This window comes from Cicer arietinum, chromosome 8 (genome assembly GCF_000331145.2).
Source record: "Cicer arietinum cultivar CDC Frontier isolate Library 1 chromosome 8, Cicar.CDCFrontier_v2.0, whole genome shotgun sequence".
Lineage (NCBI taxonomy): Eukaryota > Viridiplantae > Streptophyta > Magnoliopsida > Fabales > Fabaceae > Cicer > Cicer arietinum.
Window position 1 is genome coordinate 27629682 of NC_021167.2, and position 15918 is coordinate 27645599.

The following is a 15918-nucleotide window of genomic DNA, read 5'->3' on the forward strand; positions in this document are numbered from 1 at the left end:
ATTGTTACAAGTTGTTCAATAGGATGGAAAAGCATGAAAGAGGAGGAAGAGAATGTTTAGAACATAAGCTCCATAGATGAAAGAAAGTGTAGAATCCTTACATCAACTGATGAGCCAGCTGCTGCATAAAAGTCCCACATCGAAGACTCAAGAAAGAAACTGGTTGCATGTCAGAAATAAAAGGCCTATCAATGTAAAATACAAGTCATACCTTTCTCGGCCTTTTGGCTAAGATCAAGTGTAGTATCTGTTCTTATCAGTTTAATATCTGATATGTGGGTCATTGACTCACACGATATTAAATTTATTTCTTGAAGGGGAGTCTTAACAATAGCTTGCTATTGGATCTCTCATGTGTCGCCTTTGCGTTGCACTATTGCATTGGTTTGGCGCACCCTACCAAACCAAGTTCAATTATTTTGTTAATTTTTATTCTTACATAATTTTTTAATCATTCTAATTATGTTATAGATGTATATCTACATTATAGACATTTGTTGGGTGATGAAAAATCTAACGATGTTATCTCTTGTTTTTTTTTAAAAAAAGTTATGAAGTGTCAAGAATATTTGCATTTCATAAAAATATTTGAAATTTGAAGACATATTTTATTGAGGTATAAAACAAACTCTAAAATAAGGTTTATATAAACAATGAAGTAGTGATTTTTTTAATTAAAAAGTAGTAATCTCTTTAATGTTAACAACAATATTTTATATGTTTATTTAAATTTGACCTTTTTTGTATTTTGAGATACAAAGAATTTTAATTACATGTCAAATGTTGTATCTTTTTTATAATTACAAGACTTTCTACTAATTGTATTACTTAAATATTTTTTTTACGGCCTAAACGTATATGAAAATATTATTTTTTTCTGGAGATCTAAAACCTTTGTTTTACTAGTTTGATCCTTGGACCGACTTATTTAAGGACAATGAAGAGATGACACTATTATTTGCATTTCACAAGCAATAAATAAGTAGATTTCATTTTGCTTTTCAATTTTGAGTACATATACATAATATAAGAGACAACTTGAAACACATTATTTCTTTCTCCCATATTTACACACTTTGAGATTAAGACATTAAAGCTACCAAATTATAATAAGGAGATGAATTTGACTAGAACATCAAAAGCATTTTGTGAGGCTAATGTTAAAAAGGTAGAAACTTCATTGGTCAATGAAGAACCTCCTCCAGCTAAATCAGACAGAGCTCTAATGGCAATGAATGGTTTCTTGTGTTGCAAGCAAACTAATGCAACAGCAGCACTTTCCATGTCAGTTGGAGTGACATCAAATTTGGAGTTCAAAAAATCTCTATAAGCTTTGTTGTCAACAAACACATTAGCACTTACTCCTTTCTTTACTCTCACTACAATTGGCTTTCTTGGCAAACAAGTTTTGTTAACACAACTTCCCAATTCAACATTCTGTGGAGAATAAGTGACAGATGAAATTAGCCTCAAATAGTTATGTATTTAATATTATCATCAAATGAGTCAAAATTTAATATTATCATTAAATGAGTCAAAATAATCCTTGATAGACTAAAATATTCTGAAAAAATTGAATAAATATTCGAATTGATCATTAAATTTTTAGGACTGTATCATTCTATTTTCTTTTACCATCAATATTCTAAAATAATTCAATCAAATGCATGCATCATTTTGTTGGTATTTGTAAGGATTAGAATGACATAAAATTGGTAATATTAAGGATAAATTTAAAACTAAGTAAATAATAAAGAGACTCATTAAGTGACCAGAAGACGAATATAATTATTTACATTTTACAATTTTAATGATTATTTTAGCTTATTAATAATGTGGAGGATAAGAATAGGTTGAGGGCATTGTGCTTCTTATGCCTCTAATAATTGATTTTATGCGATAAAACTCGCCCTCAAACTCTAACTATTTTGAAAAAAAATTCATAAGGGACCACTTAACTGTTCGATTAGTCTTTTCCTCTTATACCTAAGTTAGACGAACTTGTAGGTCTCTACTAGATAGTTTAGGTTGATACAACCATACAATTCAACGACTAACTTAAGTATTTACTCTAAAAATATTTTATTTTAATAATATTTGAAATTTTGTATAACTAAATTAACTACTTCAATGAGATGGTGAAGTAGGGTTGAGCTCACCTTGCCCTTTCTTGCTATTTCAAAGTATGTCTTATCCACTGGAACCCAAAAAGCAAGCTGCTCAACTTCAGGTGTTCCATCCACAGGATAAATTTCCTCTGGTTGATACCAAACCTTGTTCAAAACATTTTGATTTTCCACTGATTTTGAATGTTTTGTGTAATTATTGTAATTTGAAAACTTAAGATAACCAAATTCTCTGCTGAAATCTCCACTCTCTTCATCTTCAAGACTATCTCCAAATCTCTGCTCAATTAAATATGAAAAGTTAGATAAGTTATTATATTTAATAAATAATTTAATTTATATACACTATCATCGTAAATAATTTTATATTGTCAATAAAATTTAACTATTAAATTATTTAAAATATTTTAATTTTAATAATAACTACTTTAAAAAGTACACAAATGATTGATCATGATAAATTGACTTCGTAGAATTTTTTAGATTGATAATATACAAAAATTAAATTCATATTTAAATATGTTTGATTTGTTTATGTTGCTTTCAATCGGTCTTTGTTTAATTTTGTGATGAAAAACTTATTTGTACCATCAAATTTTTAAAGTATTAAGTATTAACCATAAGCATCAAATTTTGGCTTGTGAGGGAGATACTTTTGTTGTCTTTGTAACTATTTATAATTAATTGGTTTTACATGTATATATAATATAAATTATTAATTTATTTATTAACAGTTTTTAAAAGAATAAAATCCAAAAATATCATATTGGTTCTTATATATTGAGCTATATTAACATATAAATAAAATCATACATAGCAATTGGTTTACCACTATAGAAAGGTGGAATCTCTATTTTTTAGGTTTAAGTATTCTGAAAATCTCAAAATAATTTAAGAATTTTACTAGATTCTTGAACTAATGTTTTATTATTATTGGATTCTTAATTGTTTAAATAATTTATAATTAAGTCTTCAAACTTTTAAATAATTTATAATTAAACTCCTAACTTTAATTTATAATTATATATCATTATTTTTGTACCTGCCAATGCCAAAGTCCAGTGTGAGCCCAATATTGTGGAATAGTCACATCTCCAATCTGAAAATTAGAATTTGCATTACCTGCAATTCCATAATGAAGAACTCCTTCTACATTGAACAAAGAAAACAACAATTGGGTGGCAAGACCAGCATTTAGCTACACAAATAACAATAAAAAATCAAATGACTTAGAAAAAGGAATTAAATATATATCAAGAATTTTAAGTAAAAACATAATAAATAAAACTCAACTTTATCATAAAAAAATAAAGGTTAAATATCACTTGTGGTCCCTTAATTTAATTTCAGTTAACGATTTAGTCATTTATCTTTTTTTCTCCGATTTAGTCATTTATTTTAATTTTAAGTGACAATTTGATCTTTTATGTTTTAAAATGTCAACAATGTTATTCTCTTTTTTTTTTCTTTCAAAAATTCAAAAAATTAATAAAAAATTTCAAACAAAACCTATAAAATTAATTACCATCATCAATATAATGCAAATTCATAACTTAAATCTTTAAATAAACTTATATTTTCATCTCTAACAACATCAAATAAAGAATGACAAATATGAGTTTATTTGAAGATTTGAGTTACAAATTTGATGAAATTTGTTTTATATTAAAGAATATAATTAATTTTATGGATTTTGTTTGAAAATTTTGATGAATTTTTTGAATTTTTATTAAAAAATGATAACATTGTTGATATTTTAAAATATAAAAGATCAAATTGTCAGTTAAAATTAAAATAAAGGATCAAATCGGACAAAAAAGATAAAAGATTAAAACATTAACTGAAATTAAGTTAAGAGACCACGTTTGATATTTAACCAAAAATAAAAAAAACTCAACTTACCATACTCAATCCACTCATAACAACAATAACCTTTTTCTTTTCCAATTTGCCAATGCGAAAATGTCTTCCTACATTGTCAATAATCAAATCTTAATTATTTTGTTAAGTAGAGTTGACTATTTAGATTAAGCGATGTCATAATACTCTACCATAAATCATATCAAGTCATATTGTTGATTCTGAAGTATTTTTCTTAATAAATTTTTCTTGGTTTTTCTTAGACTTATGTACTTTTGAAAACATTTTTCATTTTTATTTTTAAAAATATATATTCATTTTAAATTGTTAATAAGAAAATGAAAGACTCATTTAGTGAACAATTCTTAAAGAGAGGAAATGGAAAACAAGTTATAAAAAATACATTTTTCTGATATAATAAAAATAGTGTTTTGAAAGTTTAAAAGTTCTGATCTTTTATAAAAAAAATTGTAAAAGAAAATGATCAGAAAAATACTTAATCTACGATCTCTTATTATGTTTATTAGTTGAAGTCAAAATGAAAACCGAAATCATTAGAAGTAAACTACCATTAATTTGCCTTAATCTCTAGTATAATTAATCAAATAATTGAACAATATATTGTTGTAGAAATTACCAGCAAAATCAAAGTAAGGAAACTTGTTATGTGGCACAAAGCTTGATGATTGAAGAAGAGGGTTTAGCTCAAATGCATTTGGCACAACTATACCAATACATGGTCCTTGAATATTGATTTTTGTGATTTCTCTCCAAGAAACTTGACAAATTGCACCATAGGCTTTGATGCTACTTCCAAGTAATACCATAAAAAGGACACCTAGAAACTCCATTCTCTTCCAATGGTTATATTTTCAAGTTCTCCAAACATGAAAAATATATATAAATGCACACAAAGATTGTGAAAGTATTATTTGTTAATGTCACATAGGAAATAAAGAAATAATAAAAAAAACATAGATAATCAAATTGGATCCCATTTCATACGAGGAGCCAATCCATCATATTATTTTTATATATTATCATGCTAAACGTTGCATTTATTCATAAAATTATAGTCAAACCCTTCACACCTTTTTTTTCTAAAGAATTTTAGAAGCGAAACTCACACTCTAAGTTAGAGATGAAGGATATTATATGTTAGAACTTGCATCTTGATATATTTAATATTCTACACATTATTTAAACAACACTTACAGAACCCCACTCATTTTTCTTTATATATATATATATATATATATATATAACATCTAGCTAGCTAGTTGGAGAAATTGTATAAAAAAAATCTAGATGGAGAAACAATTTTGATTTGATATAATTGTCCAAACCATCGTAATATTATTTTTCTTTCATCAACGTGATATTTTTTAAATTCTAGTATTGGATTTTTTTTTATCTTAATTAATTTATTTTATTTTATTCCTTCGATTTTTTTTGAGTCAAGTTAATTATACATATTTATAAATAGAATAATGGTAGTAAGACATTTTTTTTAATTGATTATAATTCACACGAGTCATACCATATAAAACCTATATGTTTTGGTGAGATATATGTGTATTTTAATCCATCAAAGAAAATATACTGTTAGTACTCTTCTTATAAATACTTACACTACTAAATCTAGTCTTAGTTTCAAAAAAATTGATAAGTTGAGATACAAATTCTCTAATTTTTTTCAATTAAATTATGAAATTATGAAGGTTTTTCTATTGACAATAATATTAAAAAAATATTAGTGATGAAATTTAAAGACAAAAAATAATATTCGTTACCAATTTCTTTGTTGTAAAATTCAGCGAGAAAATTAGAGACATGTTTCAAATAACTCAACAGAATGAGAAAAATCATTGATAAAAAGATTAAATTTTATCCATCTAAAATTGACAAATAAAAAAAGTAAATTTGAGAAACTTTTAAAAACGTTAGGGGTGCAATGAGAAAGTTTCCAAATAATTTCCGTCAAAGGCAAAGCCCGTGCAGTTCGATCATGACTGCAGCCCAATACATCATATGGGCCGAAAAATCTATATGGGTTTATCTTGAGTCAACATAAAACCTTGGCCCACTATCAGTTTTTCCTTTTCATTTTGTGTGTTATTTCCTATTTATTTTTTTCTTTAAATTTGTATCTTAATGTTAAATCCTCAATTATATATGACATATATACTAGTCCAATGATCAAAAGACAACAAGAAATAAACATCACATCAAAGGCAGATACAAAGAAAAGAGTGTGATGAATGAAGAAATGCATGTCACATCTTAGAGTAGCATATCAAAATGAAGAATAATTGGGTAGTGGAAATGACAAAAGTATGTCGCATGCATGGATTGGTTGAGATATTTTTGGCTTTAATTCTACCCCTTCTAAAAATACTTATGTGGGCCCTGTATGTAAATATTTCATTCAGAATAAAATATATATAAAAATATATTTAAAAGTTGATATATTTAATTAAAAATTAATATATGATATTGAAAATGTTGTTGAAATTTAATAAGATTAGATATAAATTATAACAGATTTATATATTAAGAAAAAATATTAACGAGGTATCTTTTAAGTTTTGAGAGATAATTGATGAAAGAATAAGATGAACGGTGTACTACTCTTGTTTTCTTATAAGTTGCAAGATTATGATTAAATGGAATGTCTTATAAAATAAGTGATAACTATTAAATTAATAAAAGAATGAAGGGAGAGATCTCTTGTTAGATTTAAAAGAATGGTCCAACTCATCATAATCTATTAAGCAACAAAAATTCAACATATAATTTAATATTTAATACTAATTAATGATAATTTAATTAATAATTAACAATTTCTAATAATTAATTATTATCAATCTATAATTGATTAATCAAATAATTAATCTAATAAATGTATAATGATTTGTTAGATTATTTAATTTCGATGTTTAATATAATATTTAAATAATTGTGTGCGATTAAATTATTTTACTACAAATGTTTAAATTCTCTAAAATTTTATACATATGAAAATCGAGGTAATACCAATTCATTTGACAACTATATTGATAAAATTTACATTTTACACAAAATTATTAGTTAAACAACTATCTTGTTTTATGAATGTATAAAATGCTATCACAATAGTTTTTAAAATTATAAAAATATATTTTTTTATTAGTCATTTTAATCTATAATTATGTTTTTAGTTTATCATTTTAATCTTCAAATATATTTTTAATTAGTCAATTTAGTTTATAAAATTACTAATAAAAGAAAAATTGAAAATGTATTTATAATTTTAATATATTAAAAAGTTATAATAATAATATATCATCCAATCAAGGATTTCTTCTAATATTATTATTATATCATCCAATCAAAGATTTCCTCTAATATTATTATTAGTGTGATTTTGTTTAGTGTAACACGAGGGTCATCAAATCCTACCCATGCATTATGGACCAATATTCCCTACCTTTGCATATATATATGTATATGTTTTTTTTAATGCTTTCTTGAGCCTATGTAGGGTTTCATTTTCAAGCTTATGTCAACTTTTATTCTTGCAAAGAGACAAAATTTGCTTTGAAATAAAAGATCAAAGCTTAGCCAAAGAGGGTGCTCACACTATTTTTGATCATGATGGGTGTAGGTTGCTATATCGTTGTCAGTCCTTTATTAACTTATATATTTAATTTGTTGTAGGAAATATTAGATATCCCAAATCTTAAACACAAAATTTTCAAGTCATCACGTGTAGTTGTTTTGTCACATTTTGAAAGTTGATTTCATTTGTGTATAGGTTTGGATATGATACTTCTGAGATTAGTCCCTCCCAATTTTAGCCTATATATCAAGCAATTTTACATATAATGTGTGACTTCTAATATTATCATGTTATTTAAGAGTCGAAGTCCACGACTTTTACTATATTGACCCTGATATGATAATAATATTTTATTTTTGGTGTGGTTTCACCCATCTATCAGTATTCAGTGAAGTGCCATAATGCAATTTATAAATAGTCTTTTCTGTGAAGAACTCTCAATAAAACTCCTTGTGGACATAAGTCATAACAATTGGTGTTTTATTGAGAGTTCTTCCCAAAAAAGACTATCTATAGATTACACTAAAATACTTCACTGAATACTGATAGATGAGTGAAATCACACAAAACATAACATTTTACAACGGTTAATCAAAAAATCCTATCCATATAACAAAATAAAATAATCAACTTAAAAGGTTACTTTATAATTAGAGTAACTAAAGTAGTCTGTTAAAATTCTTGTGTGTATTTGCAATATACATGTATTTGTTTTATCCACATTTAAGGGCACCAATACTTGATGCACTTCTAGTCAAACTCATGTATGTTTGGAAATTGGAAGGTGGTAGAGAAATCTTCATCCTCTAAATATGAATAAACTATTGATTTGGTATTTCAATGGAGGGAAAAGAGAAAGAGGAAAAATGATGAACTTCTTATTTACACATTTTAATTATAAGTTTTTTGAATTAAATTAACCCAAATATTACTACTATATTTAAGGACCTACATGTCCCTAAATTCATAGTAACTATGTGTGGTTCTATTACAACACAACTAATTTCTTAAATTTTTATTTTTGTCCATAAATAAAATTGTAAAGAAACTTGTACACAATTGTGATGTTTTAAATTTAAACTGAAACAAATGAAATGGATACTTTATCAACTTCATTAGTCTAGTAAATAATAATATATAAATAAACATAAATGATCATAAGTTTTAATGTTGCTAATTAAAAAGTAGGTAGCATTCAAATGATTAATACAATTATCACATATACATATTGAAAATAAATAAAAAGTTGATTACCCATAGAATCAATCAAGAAGTCTTAATAATTAAGGGCTAGCAAATACTATATAGCTCATCATATCTAGCACAATTTATTCAGGAATTATATGAAATATAGCATCATGAGCAATCAGCCTTAATTTTTTTTTAGAAGATTGATTGCTCATGATATTATATCAATTTCCATGAATTTAATTATCTCTATGCATGCTAGTATATATTTTTTTTAATAACTATATGCTGCCCTAATAATTAATTTAAATTGGTCTCTACCTAAATCCCCCTCCAAGGGTAGGTGCCCAATAATCAGCTCCATTGTCATTGCCAACTTGTATGGTGCATGATACTGGAACAAGACACAACCCTCTACTCCTTAGGTCCTTCTTTGATTCTTGATCTTGAGAACCCTAATAATTAGGAATTGCCAACATTCAAAAGCACATAAGATTTTTTTTTAAAAAAAAAATTATTTTGTTTTTACTATTGGTACTAGAAAAATTTGAATTATTGATGAAAATTAGATACAAAAATATAATTTTGATATTTAATTTTGGTGTCTTTAACTCTTAACAATGAAATTTGAGAGCACACTTATTATTTTGGGTCTTAAGTCAACTTTTTCTAATAGTGATAAGTAATAATTATTAAAGAAAAGAAAAACAACTTTATTGAATTTGTATTTTGAGAACATATTTAATTACCTCTTCAGCTGCTTTCCTCTTCAAGCTATATTCATTTAGCAGCTGCAATCAGAAAAGTAAAATAAAATGAGAATTTAATTAATTAAATAGAATTTAACTTTAAAATTAATTAGTATTTCTTCCGTTTCACAGTGATTGATCTATTTAAAAAAAAAAAACTCAAAATGAATTATCATTTCAACTTTCAATATAATATATATTATTTTTGTTTTATATTATATTCTTTAATTAATATTACTTGTATCACTATTAAATCAATATTTTCCACTCCAATATTTAATACGAGTAATTTTGTAAAACTATTATTTCCTTTTTCTTTCATTGATATATATATTTTTCTTATGTAAAATTATCAAATATAAGTTATTGTGAGACAAATGAAGTGATTAGTTAGTAAAGCAAACCCTTTGTTTTATTTACTATTCATATATTTTAATAATATTATCCATGATAAAGCTGTAGTGACATTTCTCTTTGAAATAATTAATTAATATAATAATTGATTAGTAATGTAAGATCTTCAAAATGAAAAATCCCCAAACCTTTAATTAAGGAGGTTAAAGAATGGATCCAATGAATTGAAAAGCATACCTGACCAGGGTCTTCAGGGAATAAACAATTCTTCTCTCCTTGAACCTATTAGATTAAATAATTACAATCATCACTTAATTACTACCACATAATCATTCATTAATTAGTACATTTTTGCACATGCAAGATTAAACTAAGAAACAAGAAAAAGTGATTTTTTTACTTTAAGAAGTAGAAATGAATGATCATCTTTACGATTTTTTTATAAATTAAGATATTTTTTTTTTTAAGAATTACAATAATTAATTTCTCGAGATAAAGATATCTTTCGATAGAATTTTTTCTATTTGAAAGCACTAAAGATTAAATTCTAAACCTCTTTATTTAAAGGATTCACAATCTCCTTTTACTCGGACCAATGTTGATGAAGTTTTATGTTTTAACTCTTTTGTTGCTTAAATTTAATATATGAGAGTATCAAGTTGTTAGTTTTTCTTTTTAAATTAAACATAAGTGGGTTTATATTATTGCATCTGTTTATTTTTATCTATTTTTTTTAAGATTATTTACATACATATTAAAGAAACTAATAAATTTCATTACTTTTGATAGAATTATTTATTTTTTCTTATAATAATTTCATTATTTATTATTACATTTTATATATTTATGTCTTTGTATTCTATCCGTCTCATAATAATTGATTTAGTTGCAAAAAATAAAATGAATGATTCTCCTAATTTTCAATGCATTTTTTTTATTTATAATTATATCATTTAATTAATATTGCTTTCATACTTTTCAATACAATACCTTTCAATATGTATTTATTCATTGATAATGTACTGTTATCTAATAAAGATAATTTGATAAAAATAGTATGATCTCTCTATTTTATTTATATATTTTTTTTATTTAAAAAAGTGAATAATCAAATAATTCAATTTTTATAGGATGGAAAAAATAATAAATAGTTAAGAATATTATTGACAAAATAATAATTAAAATCATATTAAAATTTTAAAATAACAACAAAATAAAATAAAAAAATTATTTAAATGTCACAATTAAAAATGAACAAAGTGAGTTTGTAACATCTAGTTCAACCAACAAATATCAATATTATTAAATTAAATATCATAATTAGAATTTAAATCCAAAATTTTGCAATTGTGTACCAATTTTCTTACTATTTCATTAAAAAAAATAAAAAATGGACAAAGATAAATTCTTTTACCGAATGTTGTTGCCTTGTGTTTCCTGATCCATTGCTCAAGTATGGTACGCTAAGAGCCTGCAAAATTCCAAAAATAGAAAAAAGAGAAAAACAAGTGTGCAATTTTAGAACTTAAAAATAACTAGGTAAAATGTCTTATACAAGTAAGTTTTATGGTGCACAATTTTTATAAGTGGTAGATTCAATATTTCAAAATTATAAAAATTTTAACAACAATATTTTCAAAAGTAATAGTTTATGAATAAAATTATGGTATAATTTATGTTAATTTAATACACGATATATTTATTTTTTTAATTTTAATTAAATCAAAATCATTTAAGTCACTATTTAAAATATAAAAATAATTATTAATATCTATTTTTAAGAAACAATATCTATAAATTTTAAAATTTTAAATATTTTTTAAAATTAAATCACGGTAGATTAGTAGACTAGGGTGATATTAAAATTTGTTTATCAAATAAAATAAAAAATTGAAATGGAACTTTAAAAGCGTGGTATATATGACTGACTCATGTGTGATTGTTTTGGAAATTAAAGTGAAGAAAAGAAAGAAACATCACCTCAATTTGATTATGAAGGAATCTGATATAACCAATAGCTTCTAACAGGACAGAGGCTGTGTCAGTCTGTAAAAGTTAAATATACCATACCACTGTCATATTCCTATTTCCTACTCACTACTTCTATATAATGCTATTATAAACTCACATTTTTTCCCTCTAAATTATCATGCATAAAAATACAATATATACAAGAGGTAAACTATTATTACAATTATATTATTATAAATAATATATTATTAAAATATTTTATATTCAATTAAACAAAAACAATTAGAGATACCAAAATAATGATTTTTTTCTCTAATTTTATCTTTAGTTGTAATAGATGACAAAATTAAAGAGAACTTTTATTTATTGTCTCTAACTTTTAATTATAGATGATTTGTTTTTTCTTTTAAATTAGCAACACTTTTTTTAGTTACTGTTTATAGTTAAGCTAGCTCTATGTAAAAGTTTAATCTTAGTGTCATTATGATTGATAAAAATTATTCTATTTTACATTTTATTGAATAAAAATTTGTTATTTTAAAATTATTTACAAATACTAAAATAACTAATAAATATTGATATTTTCAAATATATTTTATTTTTTTCTCAAAATATATATACTTAGCTATTTATTATCTTATTATTTAAAAAAAAAGGTAAAAAAAAGTAAGAAACAATCTTATTACATACAATGATTATTAAAATGGAAAGGAAGGAGTAGTAAATTAGTTTTAAATTTGGTGTATTAATAAAGCAATGACTTTAGAGCCCTATGCTTTTTAGATTAAGTAGGGATGAGAAATTTATCTTATTAAATTTTCTGTATAAAGAAAATTTAATTGTTAATGTCTTGCTCTTAAAATGGATATGATAAATTAAGCAAAATGTGCATTAATTTTTTGATTGAATAAAATTAGGATTAATTAATTACCTTTCCAAATGGGGAAACAAGCTGATGAAGGGCAGTAATTCTATCACCTAACTTCTCCTTTCTAACCTGAAATTGAGAAGAATTGATATCATCAAAAATGTGTAGGACAAGTGCACATGTTCAAAAGTTGGCTATATTTTGTTGTTGTATTAGGTTGATAATTGGATTCTTTTTTTTTAATTTTATTTTTATTTTTATTTTTATGATAGTAATTGATGAAACATTAGATAAAGAATCATTGTGATTGAGAATTGGACAAACCAAGTAAGACAAGAGTTACTCCCCACATGATGTTTGTGTGTTTTTATGTTTGAAAGAGAGTTAAGGAATTGGAAGTTTCTCCATGGTAGTTTGAAATATACCTTCAAAGATTTTATTTTATTTTTTAATTAATTAATTAATTAATTAATTAATTAATCTATAAGCAAAATTGAATTAAATGAAGTACGAATAATACTATAACTCAAAAGAACAAACATTATAAAAATAAATAAACATTACCTTGAAAGTTGATTGAGTTGTAGTTTGTTGAACCCTAGCTTTCTTCATTGCCCCACCGGATGCAGTGCTATTGCACTTGTAGAAAAAAAGATATTTTGATTAAACTAAATTTTTGTTTTAGATCGATAAATGTTAGTAAATTAATTAATTACGTTAATTTTAAAGGTTAGTATTTTTCGTTGTATTTTAGATCACTAGTCGAACTATCTGTTTGAGATTTTTAATTAAATTTTATTAAATTTTTACTAAATTTTATATAAAAAATAATTTAGGCCTATTTCATAATGCATTTTAATGTAAAAAACATTGATGTCCATTTTTTTTTAATTTTTCAAAAAAGAAGACAAGAGAAATAAAGTTATAAAACTTTTGCCCCACAATATATGAAGAAAAAAAAAAGGCTCCTTATGATTCAAACAAAAAAAAAAGTTGGGAAATCTTGGCTTTAAGACTTTAGCACTAATATATGTTTAATAAAAATTAAAATATGATTTTTAAATATTCTAAAACATGGAAGCTTTTTTATCTGGCCAAATTTAAAGGTGTTAATATTGGTAAAGTTTAATGAAAAGTGAGTTTTTTTATGTAACTCATTGACTAAGAAATGATAAAAAATAATGAATTAATTCATGTCATGGATCCTTAATCAAGAGGTAATTTAGGTATAAATCAAATCTATTATCTTCCTTAATTACCTCAGAAGATCGATCTTGTGATGGATGCCTAACATCATTATTGTTAGAGAAATCTAACATGTTGTTGTTGAAACTTGTCACACTTGAATTTGGAGACCAAGAAGATTTTGTTGAATTAAGTTCTTCATTTCCATGTCCATATACATAGCTATTTCTTGAACTTTCTTGTTTAACATCAACAAGAGAAGCATTTGGAGCTTGACTTATTAACATTTGATTATGAAATTGGCTCATACCAATTTTATCTTCCTCACCCACAAGTCCACCCCTTAATATATATATAAAAAAAAACCACATAAATTTGATAAAAATTACAATTAATTAAAATTTTAATCTTTCATCCTCTCTTAACAAAAATATGCGTGTATTTTTTTAAACAACAAAAGAGATCTATTACAAGAAAGTACAAATAACAAAAATCACTCTAAAATATATCATAACATGCATGGATATTGTTTATACTACTAAAAAAAACTTAAATCAATGAATAAAATTTAGAGAAAAAAAATAAATAAATTTTTATTTAAATCCGTCACTAAATTTAGTGACGAGAGAACTAAATAGAGAAATCAATTTTTTTCATCGGTAATTTTCGTTGCTAATTTTATTTTTTCTAGTAGTACCAACACAAACAAGTCTATAAAGAGAGAGATAGATACATGAGTAGTTGGCTCCATGATTCAGGAAGCTCTTGATGATTGTCATGCCAAGAAGGAAAAGGAAGAGAAGAAGAAGAAGAAGTTGGTGTAAAAGGGTTGAGAAAGTTAGAAGGAGTTGAAAAAAAAGGAGAAGCTTGTGGAGATGGAGGCCTCATGTTATTGATATTGATATTCCACCAATTAGGGTTACTAGCCATCATTTGTTGCACTGGTGAACTTTGAACAACACCTCTATTCATGTTTAGTATCTTCAACCCTTTGAGAATATTATTACAAAAGAAGAGAGAAAAAAAAGAGAGAAATTTTTTGGTTTCTATTTTCTCCTTTTCTTTGTTGATTTTGTTGCCTAAAAACAAAAGTCTTTGTAGGAACTTTGAGAGGTCTTCTTGAGGTTGATTAAGTAGCTAGGGAGAGCACCATTGGTTGGACCTATTTTTTGAAAGAGTTTGAATTTTAATCATGGAGTTTTGAGAACCTTTTGTCTTTGTTTCCTCTCTTTTCTTCCTTTCTTTATTGCTTTGCTTTTTTATTTTTCTTTCTTACTTTGTATTATCTCTTTTCTTCAATTGCTTTTTTATTTCCTCCGATTGCTTTTGCTTTATCTTAAAGCTTGACTTAAAAGGTTGCAACAATTCCCATAATTATAAAATTAGCTATGTTGCTATATATATATATATATATATATATATTAACTTTTAAGTATATTTATTCAACTTAATAATTTATTATTGATATTAAATTTTATTAATTTAATCATTAAATTTAAAGTTTTTATTGAGTAAGTCGACTCCACAAATAAAATAAAAAGATTTTATATGAAATGTTGTAATATCATTGTCCAATATCTATCAGAGAGGTACGAGGGATTGCACAATCGTATGATAGATGAGTGGTTAAATAATTTGTTAGTTACATATATACAGAGTGACATATTTAATAGTATTGACAATGAAAATATCATTGAACATTTAGAATATAGAATCTTGTGGAGGACAATTGTAATTTGTAGAAACTCTTATAGATTTTAAGTTTGTTTAGTCGTTATAGTTATATATTTTATAAAAGTTAATCATATTTTTCTTGATCAAAATATAATACTATTTTATTACTTCTACCAGCAGAAATTTATGAATCTACTACCGTCGATCAATATAATTTTTTAATTTAAATGAACAAATATCATTTTTTAAGTAAAAAAAAATGTATTTTAGAATACACAAAGTTATATTTTGTAATTGTTTCTGTAAAATAAAATACTTTAAAATTGTCAAAATTGAAATTTT

At 24.5% G+C, this 15918-nt stretch overlaps 2 protein-coding genes and 1 non-coding gene across 3 annotated transcripts; 1 reads left to right on the forward strand and 2 right to left on the reverse strand.

Moving 5' to 3' along the window:
• Positions 1-207: 207 nt before the first annotated feature.
• On the forward strand, positions 208-400 carry LOC113788105 (U2 spliceosomal RNA). The gene has a single exon (XR_003474614.1). It is a non-coding gene; the product is annotated as a U2 spliceosomal RNA (small nuclear RNA).
• Positions 401-1104: 704 nt separating this feature from the next.
• LOC101503813 (bark storage protein A) lies at positions 1105-4861 on the reverse strand. Its single transcript, XM_004512954.4, has 5 exons — positions 4624-4861; positions 4029-4096; positions 3169-3324; positions 2160-2405; positions 1105-1437 (listed from the first exon to the last, which is right to left on the reverse strand). Exons 1-5 carry the CDS (start codon positions 4835-4837, stop codon positions 1105-1107), a joined length of 1017 nt encoding a protein of 338 aa, XP_004513011.1. The 5' UTR covers positions 4838-4861.
• Positions 4862-8739: 3878 nt separating this feature from the next.
• LOC101504132 (transcription factor bHLH68) lies at positions 8740-15223 on the reverse strand. Its single transcript, XM_004512955.4, has 9 exons — positions 14636-15223; positions 13977-14244; positions 13282-13356; positions 12781-12846; positions 11859-11924; positions 11293-11349; positions 10116-10160; positions 9525-9566; positions 8740-9230 (listed from the first exon to the last, which is right to left on the reverse strand). The coding sequence occupies exons 1-9, from the start codon at positions 14872-14874 to the stop codon at positions 9093-9095; spliced, it is 996 nt and encodes a 331-aa protein (XP_004513012.1). The 5' UTR covers positions 14875-15223; the 3' UTR covers positions 8740-9092.
• Between the last annotated feature and the right edge of the window lie 695 nt (positions 15224-15918).